Source organism: Rhincodon typus, chromosome 32 (genome assembly GCF_021869965.1).
Source record: "Rhincodon typus isolate 14 chromosome 32, sRhiTyp1.1, whole genome shotgun sequence".
NCBI lineage: Eukaryota > Metazoa > Chordata > Chondrichthyes > Orectolobiformes > Rhincodontidae > Rhincodon > Rhincodon typus.
The window spans coordinates 35,191,676-35,204,194 of NC_063363.1; the positions used below are offsets into that span (position 1 = coordinate 35,191,676).

A 12,519-nucleotide genomic window follows, 5' to 3' on the forward strand; every position below is an offset into this window, starting at 1 on the left:
CGGGCCTAGACCCTTCTTCAGAAAATTTTCTGAAGAAGGGTCTAGGCCCGAAACATCAGCCTTCTGGCTCCTATGATGCTGCTTGGCCTGCTGTGTTCATCCAGCTCTACGCCTTGTTGTCTCATCAATACGATAGGTGCTGGTAAAGGAGAATGTCAGTCCTAGCAGAGAGGAAAATCTTATGGTACCATCAGAAAGATCACTAGCTAAAACATTAACTCTTGCTTCTCCCTCAACAAATGCCTGGTCTACTGAATATTTCCAACATGTTTTGTTATACTTCCTTCTGGATCAACGTTTTGTTTCCACACTTGACTCATTGTCAATTCCTTTTGCCTTAGAGTATCTTCTCCATGATCATTTAATCACTTCTGTCCTCCACCCAATCAAACTTTCCTTTTTTTTTTCCCCGACCACTGTACTTTCTTAAAAAACTATTAACCTCAAACATCTTCCAGCTCTGATAAAAGTTCTTTCACCTAAGCCATTAGTGTTTGTTTTTCTCTCTCCACAGATGCTGTCTGACCCACTGAATATTTCCTGCATTTTCTGTTCTTATCTTCAAAGATGTAATAACCTGTCTGTAAACTCACCTCCCTCACATTGTTGTGCACAATTTCCAAAAATATCAGGAGTCCCTGTTTATATGACTGAGGAAAATGTTGTGAAGTTCAATCTCAATATCTGAATCCTACTTGAAGATCTACAGATCAAGGGATCCTGCTTTTCAAGAGCCCTGAGCCAAAGCAGATTATAACATCTATGACTAGTGCTACCTATAATCTGTGTATTACAAGTTGATGTGCACGGAGATAATTTCAGGCTCCAGGGATCATTAACAAAATGGAAATAAGAGATGTCCAGTTATTTGGCTCAGTTTTCATTGTAGAAGATCTTGTTAGAGATTGACCAGTTTTAAATTCTGAGAGCGAACGGTGGGATAAATCAACAATGAACAATGCGACTGCAGGGCAAAGTTAAGGTTAGGTGCTCCCAGTGGTCATTACTGACTCTTATAATAATTCAATAATATTTGTCCCATAATATTTGTGCACAGGATGAGCATTGCTACAAAAATAATCACAGTTTTAATATCCTTTCTCAAGTTAAATAATTTACTGAATGTCACTCTGTAAATTATAGGAACAATATAAACAAATCTACACGTGACTTGGAAACACGAGGTCTGTTTGAGTAATTCACAGTGTTACTGCCTTCCCTGCAAATTGTGCACAAACATTAATATCTAGTCTGAAACATCTTTAAATGTCTGCAAGAAAGGGCAGTCCAAACAGGGCAAGGGAGGTGACAATGGCTCAAATTCAAAACAGATAGATTTCAGGCCACATTATCAGCTCACATGAAGCACCAGCCTCCTCGTGCTCAGGAGCTCCTCACACACATGGGCCAAGTGCATAGTACGGCATTGCTCACCTGGTAGCAGGGGAAAGGCTTTGTTGCTTCTGTTCATATCACAATGATAGCACAATCCCAGCCAGAGCACAGCGACATGGAAAGTATTCCTTCACAAGGGAATCATGTAGTTACGTGCAATTTATATACTGGATTCAAACTAGTAATGAAAATGATAAAGCTTTGATGTATTCAATTAGATGGTGCAGTCTGACACTGAAGTCTTATTTAGTTTCAACCCCGGAACAGTTAGTTAGTATCTACATAGAAGCATAGTGAAGATAAAGTAGATATATTTAATACCAGCTGAATTCACAACCTGTCAAGCCCCAATAGCTGTTAGATATGGCTGGCACTCAGCTTACCTGTTGGGAGTTGGATGTTGTCACTCTGTAACGTCTAGCTGCCATTTTTTGTTGCTCTTCTCAACTAATCACGTTTCCACTATGCCTGAAGTTACAAGACTCAAGCACAGGGCTTGAAAATAGCGGGGCAATAACTGTCAGACAGTGTGTTACTGAGGTAAATATGATGACGAATCGATTGGAAGAGTAAGTATTCCACTGTTAACTCTGGCTGGGGATGGGATGTCTTCAAATAAGTACAGCCAGACCTGTAACTGGGCAACTGGGTCTGAGATTTATGGGGATATATTTTGTCCGGGGATCTGGGGAAGAAATGAGGAAGCACAAAGTTGATAAATGCAGAGCCAGCCCTGCAATTGTGGTGGTGGTGGTTCGGGGTGAGGTTGGGGTGGTGGTGCGGGAGAAAAGAGGAGAGAAAACAAACAGGAGGAGAGGATGAGTAGGAATAGGGTAAGGGGTTTTTGATAGGGGCAGAGAGGTAACAAACTCTCCTCAGCAGCTTCACTGACCCAAATCATTTTTCTCACTAGAAACAAACAAGGAAGATCATTCCCTTAACTATTGAGCTGTCAGGCTGTATTCTGACAATTATTAACACTGAGCTGAGAGTCATTCACCAGGGGCACAAATGCAGTCTCATGTTTCATACATGTACTCTAAATACACAACACAAAAGATCCAATATTTGCCATATTTTGTGTTTAAAAACAGTACTCTGGTTATCTCTTTTTAAAAAATAAAACAGTCTACTGCCCAGCAGAGACTGCACAGGTAAAATTTCTGCTCATTCCACATGTACCTCTGCTTCAGACCTCTGCAATGCCAACTCTGCCGTTATAAAGCTTCCCTGGCCTAAAGCCGTGCTAAATGTCCTCCCTTGAGGATGACTGAAGCCCAGGGGTACAAATGGGGCACTTCCTCCTACGCCTCCCCTCTGCTGCTGCGACAGAGTGTGATAGTCATCCAAATTATCATACTGAGACATCACTGTCAATGTACTGTGTCGCTTACTGCTGGAGTGGCCTAAGCAAGGGTATGGGTACGAGAGAGATTGTTCCCTAACCAAGGGGTCTGGGTGCTGTTGGAACCTGGTGCTGTAACTTCTCTCAGGTTGGCTGGATACCAATGGCCTGGCAGGATCCTCTTCCTCCTCACTGTAGTAGTCTCGAGAAGAATGGTCCCCACCAGTCCCCCTCACTTTGGGTCTTTCCAATTCCGGCCTTTCACTTACCGCCCGGAAGGAATCTTCATAACTCCGTAAAGGCTCATGAGAAGGAAGCATGTATTTACCAGTCGCAGATGGATATGTACGTGATTCTGTGTGGTCAGGCCGATGCTTCAGCCCATATCCTGCTGGAACTGCAGTATGTGCGCTGTACATCTGGCCCCCTTTCAAGTCTGCAGAGGGCCTGTGAGATGAATCGTACCGTGACAGATCGCAGGCAGATTCATGTGGCCTCCTGGTCCTACTGGTGCTCTGTTTCTGAGGTGGCGCTAGCTTCTCAAGCTGTCCATTTCCAAAAGGTCCATGATGGAAAGCTAATGGCTCGATATGTGCCCCACTATCTAGTTCACAGTCTGGCTGCTGATAGCTGTACGATGGGTCAGGGTCTGGAGTCTTTGAGGTGGCAGGATACCACCTTTCCTTTCCCTCACTTGCCAGTGCACCAGTTTTCCCAGGATCAGACTTACTTCTGGAATGTAGGATCTCTAGCCCACTAAATTCTTCCTGTAAGACAGGAGTCACGTTGTCATACTGTGACATCACTAAGCCTTTGTTCTTTTGCCGGCTGCGGATTTCACGCCGAATGGACTGGAAGCGGGATTTCTCCACCTCCTCTGGATCCCACATCACATGGGCCAGTTTCACATCTGGGGATGGAGGCACATCACGACTTACAAAACTGTGCTCTCTACTCATTGCATTGGCATGAGCACCACTGCGTGGATAGGGAGGTGCATTGGGATATGGAAAAACTCTACCCTGGAATCTGCCAGCATAAGGTGGGATATCCCGACTGGTAAAAGAATGGAACTGTCTCAGTCTTATTGAACCATAGGGATCTGCAAAATCATAAATCACACCATCAGTTCCATGTAGGTTATGCCCAGAAGTGGAGTAAGGGCTGTACCTGTACTGAACTCGACCATTTTCGAAATACGGTTGCAGCTGAGTAACATGATAATCTGATTGAAGTGGTGGTGGGTGGCATGGCTTATACTGATAGATGGGTCTCTGATAGTAGAAGAGTTCATCGGCTGGAGGCACCTCAGTTCTTGAAATGGGAACTGATCTTACGGAAGATGGAGGCACATGCAGAGAATGAACCCGTCTTATTGTGGGATATACTGGTTCCTCAAATTGGGAATGTGGGCACACAAATGCCCGCACGGCAGGATTCCCCACGGGCACATAGTCTGACCTTGAAAGTCGTGGCTTGGAATGGTGAACAGAGACTGCTTTTGGCTGGCTTGAAAAGCTGTTGAATCGCGATGTGGCTGAGGGAATGTTGTCAGGGCGTGTACCATACAATAGATGCTGGGGTGTGCTCTCCGATCTAGACTGGCAGGACAAGTGTTGGGGGACACTGTCAGCCCGGCACTGGTAGACTAGTGACTGCACTGAATGAGCATTCTTCTGTTGGAAGTGTTTGTCTAGATCTGGCAGGTTTTCCATCTTGGAATGATAGGGATGTGGCTGGCAAAGAAAAGGTGGTTTAGGAGGAGGTGCTGGGGGTAAAGCATCCTCGATAGATGATGGTATGGTTGTTGAAGCTAGGAATGAATGGAAGTTGGAGGCATTAATGGTATCAGACATGGAATGACTAGGAGGCACCCGATTTTCTACTGATCGGACAAGTGGCACTGATGGAGTGTTACTGTAAGCACTACAATCCACAGGCACAGAGTCAGCTCTTGGTTTTACAGCTGGTGCTTGGACATTGTCTCTTGATTTCTCCTGTTGTCCACTGTGAATGGCCATAACAGTGGTAGGGCGGGTGACATAGCTATTATCGGAGCTGAAAGTAGATCCTGGCTGTTCTGGAGCACGTGACTCTGATGGCTTCAAGGGAATCCTTGCAGAAACTGCTGCCCGAACCTGGAAAAGACAATAAACAGCAATGACCAACCAGTTATCAGGATTTAAGAAATATTTTGTTCCGATGTTATGCAAAGTATTGGTATTTCCTCTTTGCTACCCCATACCATGAACAATTCTCGAGCCAGATTTGGTTGTCCTTTTGATCCTTGAAGTTGTGGATCAGTATTCTGAAAACAGCTGTGTTCCAGTTTCCTCTCTTTCCCTGCCTGCATGAACAGTTGAATCTTGCTGTGTTTCCTCCAGCCTCTCTGCCATGACCTTTCCAAGATCATGAGGTGCATAAGTGTTCAACTCCCCTGACTTTAAGACTCTGGTCAGTGACTGTAATCCAAGGATCACTGGTGCTTCTCTACTAAAAGCTAAATTTGCCTATAGTCTTGCAGTCAAACTAATACAAATGCTGTTACATTTGAAAGAAGTAAATTAAATTTTGCAATAATGAAACCTTCAAGTGAATGGTTGTGTCAATGAAAAGTGAAAACAATATTTATGTTTAAAAATAATTTTCAACTTCAAGAAAGTGGAACAATCAGCTTCCAAAACAGAAGGACTGAGATACTGGGAGAGTAAATGCAAAAGAGGAGATATAAAGTGAGGTACCTACAGCTTTCATTTGTAAGTAAATATGTAGCAATGAACTGTTCATGTTTGGCACACCCAACTCTGCAGACCCCCACTTACTAACATCTGTTGATTCATGCCAAAATTGTAAGATCTGTTCTATAGACAAGTTAAGGAACAACCTGACAGCAAGTTTCGAGAATCGTATCTCAATGTTTCAGTGCCAGCCACCACCATCCCTGGGTAAGCCTTAGACAGGCCCAACAGAAGCAGTGCCAAAGCAGTATACAGTTGGAAAGTTTCCCATAATATTCAAATTTATTCTCACCTCTGAATCCCCACTATCAATATTCTGGGAGTTACCATTGACCAGAAACTTACAGGATAAATCAAATACTGTGGTGACAAGAATGGGTTAGATGTTTGGAATTCTGGTAAAAGTAACTTAGTTTCTTGTCTCCAAAAATCCTGTCCACCATCTACAATGCAGAAGTCAGGAGTGTGATGGAATGCTGTCACCTTTCCTGGATAAGCACAGCTTCAGCAAAAATCTAGAAAGCTCAATACCATCCTGGACAAAGCAGCCTGCCTGAATGGTATCACACCCACCACTGATCCACAGTGGTAGCACTACGTATTATCATTAAGATTCACTGTAGCAAATCACAAAGGCTTCCTTCAACAGCACCTTTCAAACTCAATCTCTGCCACCTAGAAGGATGTAGGCAGTAGCTGCACTCAAACCCCTAACCTACAAGTTCTCTTCCAAACCACATGTTATCATGACTTGGAACTATATTGTTGTTTCTTCACTGTTGTGGAGTCAAAATCCTGGAACTCTCTTTTCCTAACAAACATAGTGGTGTTAATATACCGTAAGGACTGTAGGGGTTTATGGTGGGCTCACCACCACTTCCTCTTTTCCAGTTAGGGTCACCAGATTTCTGTTGTACAGCTTCTGTGCAGTTCTACCTCACAGACCTGCTTCTCACTGGTCAACACACAAACGCAAATTAATTCAAATTCTTGTAAACACTTAATGCAACTGAATGATTAACTTGTTTACTATCTGCAGTCATGGAATTTATTTTAAAACAAAAGTTTCCATTTGCTCATTCCCCTGAACAGAATGCAACCTTACTCAGTAGGCAAACTGCTTCAGACTAGATTGAAAGTGCATTGTTTAGGATTCATTTGTATTATTCCACAATACTGAACACATTTAAACAATAATATTGGTTTAGATTTTTCATCTTATGTTTTCTAGGATGGTACAGTTTAATTATCTAACCACTTTACTGCAGATGCTGGAAATTTGAAATAAAAACATAAAATGCTGGAAAAGTCACCAAATCAGACAGCAACTTTGGAAAGAGAAAGAGTTAATGTCTAGATTGGATAACCTTTCATCTAAAATGATAAAGATTATGATGGAAGATTGCCGATATGAAATGTTAACTCCATTTCTCTCTCCACGAATGCAGTGTGATCTACTGAGAATTTCCAACATTTTCTACGTTTATTTTAGAGTTAGAAATCCACTGTATTTGTTTCTGAAACTACAATATTTTATGTTCAGCACATATTACATGCCAATAAGGGGCTTAGCAGGGTAAATGCTGAGAGGATGTTTCTTCTCATGGGACCAGGGGGCATAGTCTCAGAATAAAGTGGTGCCAATTTAAATCTGAAATGAACAAGTATTTCTTCTCTCAGAGAGCTGCGTCTTTCAAATTCCTAATGTATATTTACGGCCAGGATAGATTTTTGATCAGTCGAGGAACCAAAGGTTCTGGGGAAAAGGCAGGAAAGTTGATGTGAAGGACGTCATATCAAACATGATCCTATTGAATGGCACAGCAGGCTGAAGGGCCCAAACAGCCCACCCCATTCTTATGTCTAGTGGCCTCTGCTAAGGACATTGTGCTTAAGTACCCACTTGGCATAAAATGTATTGCATGAGCATTAAAACAACAAATTGAATTGAATTACCTGGGAAACAAGTGGAGGGACGGCCTTAACAATTTTAACAATAAATGCCCATTCTTGGGTGTGTGTGACTTGTGTTGACTGTAATAAGAAATTCCTGTGATGCTACATGTTACAAAGGGATACTGTTCAGGTTTATCTCTCCAAACACACCCCTACAATGTAACAACTGATTTTATCTTATGAAGGGATCGACTTAAAATATTGATAAATGTTAGAAAACTGCAATATAGCTCGACTGATTGAACACTTACAACAATTTTCTTTCAGTCAACAATTTAGCAGTGGAATTCCACCAAATTTCCTATGAAGCACCAAATGCCACAGTCTAGTTGACAGATTAATCCTGTATTTCCCTTACCTGACCTGAAGCTGTGGGCCCTACTGTAGTACTAGGAGGGACTTGGCCTGTGGCAGGCTGTTGCTCGACAGTTGGCTGCACAGTTAACTGATAGCTAGCTGTTGTAGAAGGTGCTGAAGAAGCTGATGCTGGACATGGCTCTGTAACAGGGACATTGTGAAGGTTCTGATCCCCTGAGACCTGCCGTCCAGGCTGAGGCTTCTTCTGAGACTGTGCAGTGGCCTGCTGAGCGCTTTCAGCTAGAGCCAATGCCAGTAAGCGAGCAGCGCTCTTTGGAGGTGGAGGTGGTGGAAGGAGAGGCACAGAGTTGACTGGAGGAGCCTCCTGAGGGGATTCCACTGGAGTCACTGCGGAATAAATAGGAGGACAGATATTAATTAGCCGAGAAAAAACCCTTTGCACAACCTGCTGAGTGCACTAAAGACAATTCAATCTTTTACAAATATTACACTATAGTGGGACCTTCATAGAGGTTCACAGCACAGGAGGCCAAACAGCACATTGTACCTGTGCTAGGACTGGGTCTGTGGCTAGTACTAACTGTTTTAATCTCTTCACTTGTATTTTCATTACAATCCTCTTTGTCCAATTCCATTCTAAATAATGATTTAATTTTGATCCTTTACAGCAAAACATTCCTTTTCCTAAAACCATTCCACATTGAACTTTAAGTTCCTAGTAATAATCCTGAATTACTGTCCAGCAAGCATTAGAAGCACACATTTACGATTTACTTTATCGTTGTTATTCATGATAATGAAACAACTTATTAGGTCTCCCTGTATGTTCTGTGCAGAATATTTTCCAAGCCCTTATTTAATAATGAGGATGTCTCATGCTTGCCTTCATCCCAATGCAATTTAATTGCTCCCTCTCCTTTAGGCTTAATTTCCTTGCAGTATCAACAGTGCTATTAAGTGGCACTTACGCAACACTGTTCACTGATGTTCAGTTTGGGATCCACTGGTTACTTGACTCCTGACCTCACTGTACGCTCCTGACACATGGACCAAGGAGCTGAATGCCAGAGGTGGGGGACAGTGTCTGCCCTTCACATCAAAGCAGCATTTGACTGAATGTGGCATGAAGACACCCTTTAAGTCAATGGGAGTCAGGGAAAACTCTCTACTGGCTGCCGTCACATCATCTACAAAGAAAATGGTCATGCTTGTTGGAGGTGAATCATCTCAGTCCCAGACATCACTGCAGAATGGCTCAGGGCCCAACCATCTTCAGCTGCTCATCAATGACCTTCTCTCAGTCATAAGATTAGAAGTGAGGAAATTGATTGATGAGTTACACCATATAAAGTCATTATTGTTGAAACACCACCAGGTACAGGTTTCCCTCCAAGTCTCACGCCATCCTGACTAGGAATGATATCACCTTTCCTCATGTCATTGGCTTGAAGTCCTGGAACTCCTTCCCTAACAGTAGTTGGATGAGTGGACTGTAATGGTTCAAGAAGGTGGTTCATCAACATCTTCTCAGGGACAACTGGTTCGGTAGTAAAATACTTGCATTACTTGTGGAATAATAGTCTAGCACAAATTACTGCTAAGATGAGTGCATGGGGGGAAGGAGGCAAAAGGGGAAGACAGTATAGTGATCTGTCAGATAGTCAGGCACTGAAGAAAATAACCTGTTCACTACTTGTCTGGCATGCCAAAGTCCTTTAAACAGCACATCTTTTTAACCATATTCACTGTTGCCACCTTGACACCAGTCACTCTACACAACACCCAAAGAAGAGGGTTAACACTTGTACATATGAAGCTTTCTTCTCACTGTAATGACTCACAGCATTGAGTACCAAATATTTATGAAAATAAATTAGAACAGAGACTTGTATTCTCCTATTTTTTTGGTGAAAATAAGTTACCTTTGACAGGAGTTATCACCAAACAGTAAAGTTGAAAGATGTCAGCTGCAACCTACTCTTTCCAACTCCTCAAATGTTTGGCAGTGTGCCAGGACAGTGCACATGTACCCGAAATACAGCTCGCTCTGTGATCCTTTCCCAATGAACCTTACCTAGTGTAATAACTCTTCTTTAACACTCACCTATCTGTGAATGGGTGGATGGTACTGCCTTGATTTGATTGGTCAGTTCATGCCAGTCTGGGCTTTGTCCTTTTGCCTCTAGTTGTGAATGGGCAGAAGAAGATGTACTCTTGTTTTGATTGGTTAGCTCATGCCAATCTGAGATTTGCCCTGATGTCCCTTTTTGAGAATTGGTAGATGGTGTAGACTTATTTTGATTGGTCAGTTCATGCCAGTCTAAACTTTGCCCTTTTATTCCTGCTTGTAAATTGGTGGGTGATATAGTCTTGTTTTGATCGGTCAGTTCATGCCATTCTGGGCTTTGACTTGGAGTCCCGATTTGTGAACTGGTAGATGGTGTAGCCTTGTTTTGATTGGTCAGTTCTTGCCAGTTTGGGCTTTCCCACTTTGACCCTGCTTGTGAGTAGGTAGGCTGTACAGCCTTGTAGTGATAGGTCTGATCATGCCAATCCAGACTTTGCTCTTTGGCTTCTGACACTGCAGCAGAAAGCTTGGTGTGGATCTCCTGACGACAACCCTCAGACAGTTGCATGTCGCTGGTTTTCAGCAGCATTGACATCATTTGTGGAGGTGACTTACTGACATTGCTACTCCCTGCTGGATTTGTGTGAGGTGGAGATGAAGCCAGTGAAACAGTTGCCATACTGCCAATCATTTCAGATACTCGTGTCGGTACAGAAATTGTCATAGGTTCAGAAATGGTCAACATAGGAGACTTGGGTGACTTGCGTCCAACCTTTGGGGAGAAAGCATGAACTACCTTTTCTGCGAAAGAAGTTGGTTTAGCAAGTTTCTCATCAGTGGGGCTCAGATCTGGAGAGAAGAAGGGACTTATCAGCTTATCTGGGGAGTGACAGACTGGTTCAGAACTAGTAGCACTACCAGAGGTAAGGCAGGCACTACCCAAATCTGATTCCCTCTTGCTGCTGTTTGACTTGTCTTTGCCACTGGCTGAAGAATCCACCTGAGATGAAATGCTGTCAGGACCTGCATGTTCTGTCCTTGGCGGACTACACTGAAATGACATTGGGTCAAAGTCCAAACTAGCTGCTCCCATATCGGGGGGACTCAGTTCTACATCCTCCATTCTGGAAGACAGGAGTGCAGGCACTTGATGCATGGCTTCTTCTATTTCACTCTCGTCATTGGGTAGGTTGTCATATGAGTTACAGTGGTTGAGACCAGGAAGGCCGCTAGCATTGAAGGAAACAGACAAAGCATCACTGCTAGACCGAGGTCTTCTAGGTCTGTACACCTTTGGTTCTCCTAGGAAAATAACAAACAGCATATCATTCACCACTAAACAAGCAACCAAACCAGTTCTTGTAGCACTTTGTTTAATTCTTAAATAAATTTAGAAAAATATATGTAGAAAAGTATATCAAGTTACATTTTGTTTTGGCATCAGGCAGAATCTCATATCATGACGTGCTTAGGTTGTTCAATAACTTTCTCTCACATGGCTCTGTAAGCAGTTCCCTGTTCTCAGGTTGCACTAGATTTTAATTTGGTATACCTTAAATCTGAGATTGATAAACTTATGTTAAGCAAATGTATTAAGGGATATGGACTAAGGCCACAGATCAGCTAAGATCTCATTGAATGGCAGAACAGGCTTAAGGGGCTGAATGGCAGAACAGACTTACAGAACTGAATGGCTTACTTGTGTTCCTATGTTCCTAAATAACTGGGAAAAGATTGGGTGTCCTTTAATGTGCACGGAGAGTGAAATCCCTGCATTCCCAGCACACCCTGTTAATCCAAAATACGTCAAATCATTTTATTTTGCTCACTGTTTAACTGACATTAACCAATATCTTGTCAATTAAGCTTGGGTCAATCTTTTTGATCTCATGTTTAACTTGATCACATCATGACAATGTTACAAGCCCACATAGCAAAGCAGACATCCAAAAACGCAATTGTGGGCAGGTATAAATAGCAACTGAAATGCCTGGGAAACTGAAATACAAGTGGGTGCAAAGTTATGTTCTGGTCGGAACACTATGATCTATTCTAGAAATTGTGTTTGAGAAAGAATACATTGTTATCAGATAAGGTTCCTGAGCAGAATTGTGTGTGATACTGCAGCTAATGAGGTTAACTTATGAAAGCAGGTTGCAAAGACCAAGTTGAATTCACATTGATTAGAAAAAATTAAGGGGTGATGTAACTGAGGTGCTTAAGGTGAATATATGATTTCATAGACGCTACTTCCGTTGATGGGAGAGTTAAGAACAACTGAGCACAGTATCAAAGTTAAAGCTAGGCCATTCAGGCATGATGTCAGAAACACTACCCTATGGTGTAGTGGGATTCTGAACTCTCACCTGCAAACATCTTTTGAAGCTGGAGACCAAATTAAAATTTCAACCAAGACTGACAGAATTTAATAAAACCAAAATACTGCTGATGCTGGAAATTCAAAATCATGAACAAGTCTGGTAATGTGTGTGAAGAAGACAGAGAGACAGAGTTTTATGACACCCTTCACAACTGGAGAAAGGTAAAAAATGCAGCAGGTTCCAAACAAGTTCAGAGATAGCATGGAGGATGTAGAAAAATAAAGGTTATTTCAACAATTTTAGGTCATAACTTTATTCCTCATTTTAATATTTTGTAGATAGCATCTATTGATGATGAGTTACTTATCGATTTTATAC

The 12,519-nt window shown here is 42.4% G+C and overlaps 1 protein-coding gene across 8 annotated transcripts in view; it reads right to left on the minus strand.

Moving 5' to 3' along the window:
* Nucleotides 1–95: 95 nt before the first annotated feature.
* LOC109917665 (rho GTPase-activating protein 32-like) overlaps nt 96–12,519 on the minus strand; it is a 488,544-nt gene continuing 476,120 nt past the window's right edge. For all 8 annotated transcript variants that reach the window (XM_048615489.1, XM_048615490.1, XM_048615491.1 and 5 more), the window contains 3 exons: nt 9,857–11,122; nt 7,793–8,139; nt 96–4,878 (listed from right to left, as the gene is read on the minus strand). In XM_048615489.1, the coding sequence (XP_048471446.1) occupies nt 2,563–4,878; nt 7,793–8,139; nt 9,857–11,122 (3,929 nt within the window). In that variant the 3' untranslated portion in view covers nt 96–2,562. The remainder of the gene's footprint in view (nt 4,879–7,792; nt 8,140–9,856; nt 11,123–12,519) is intronic.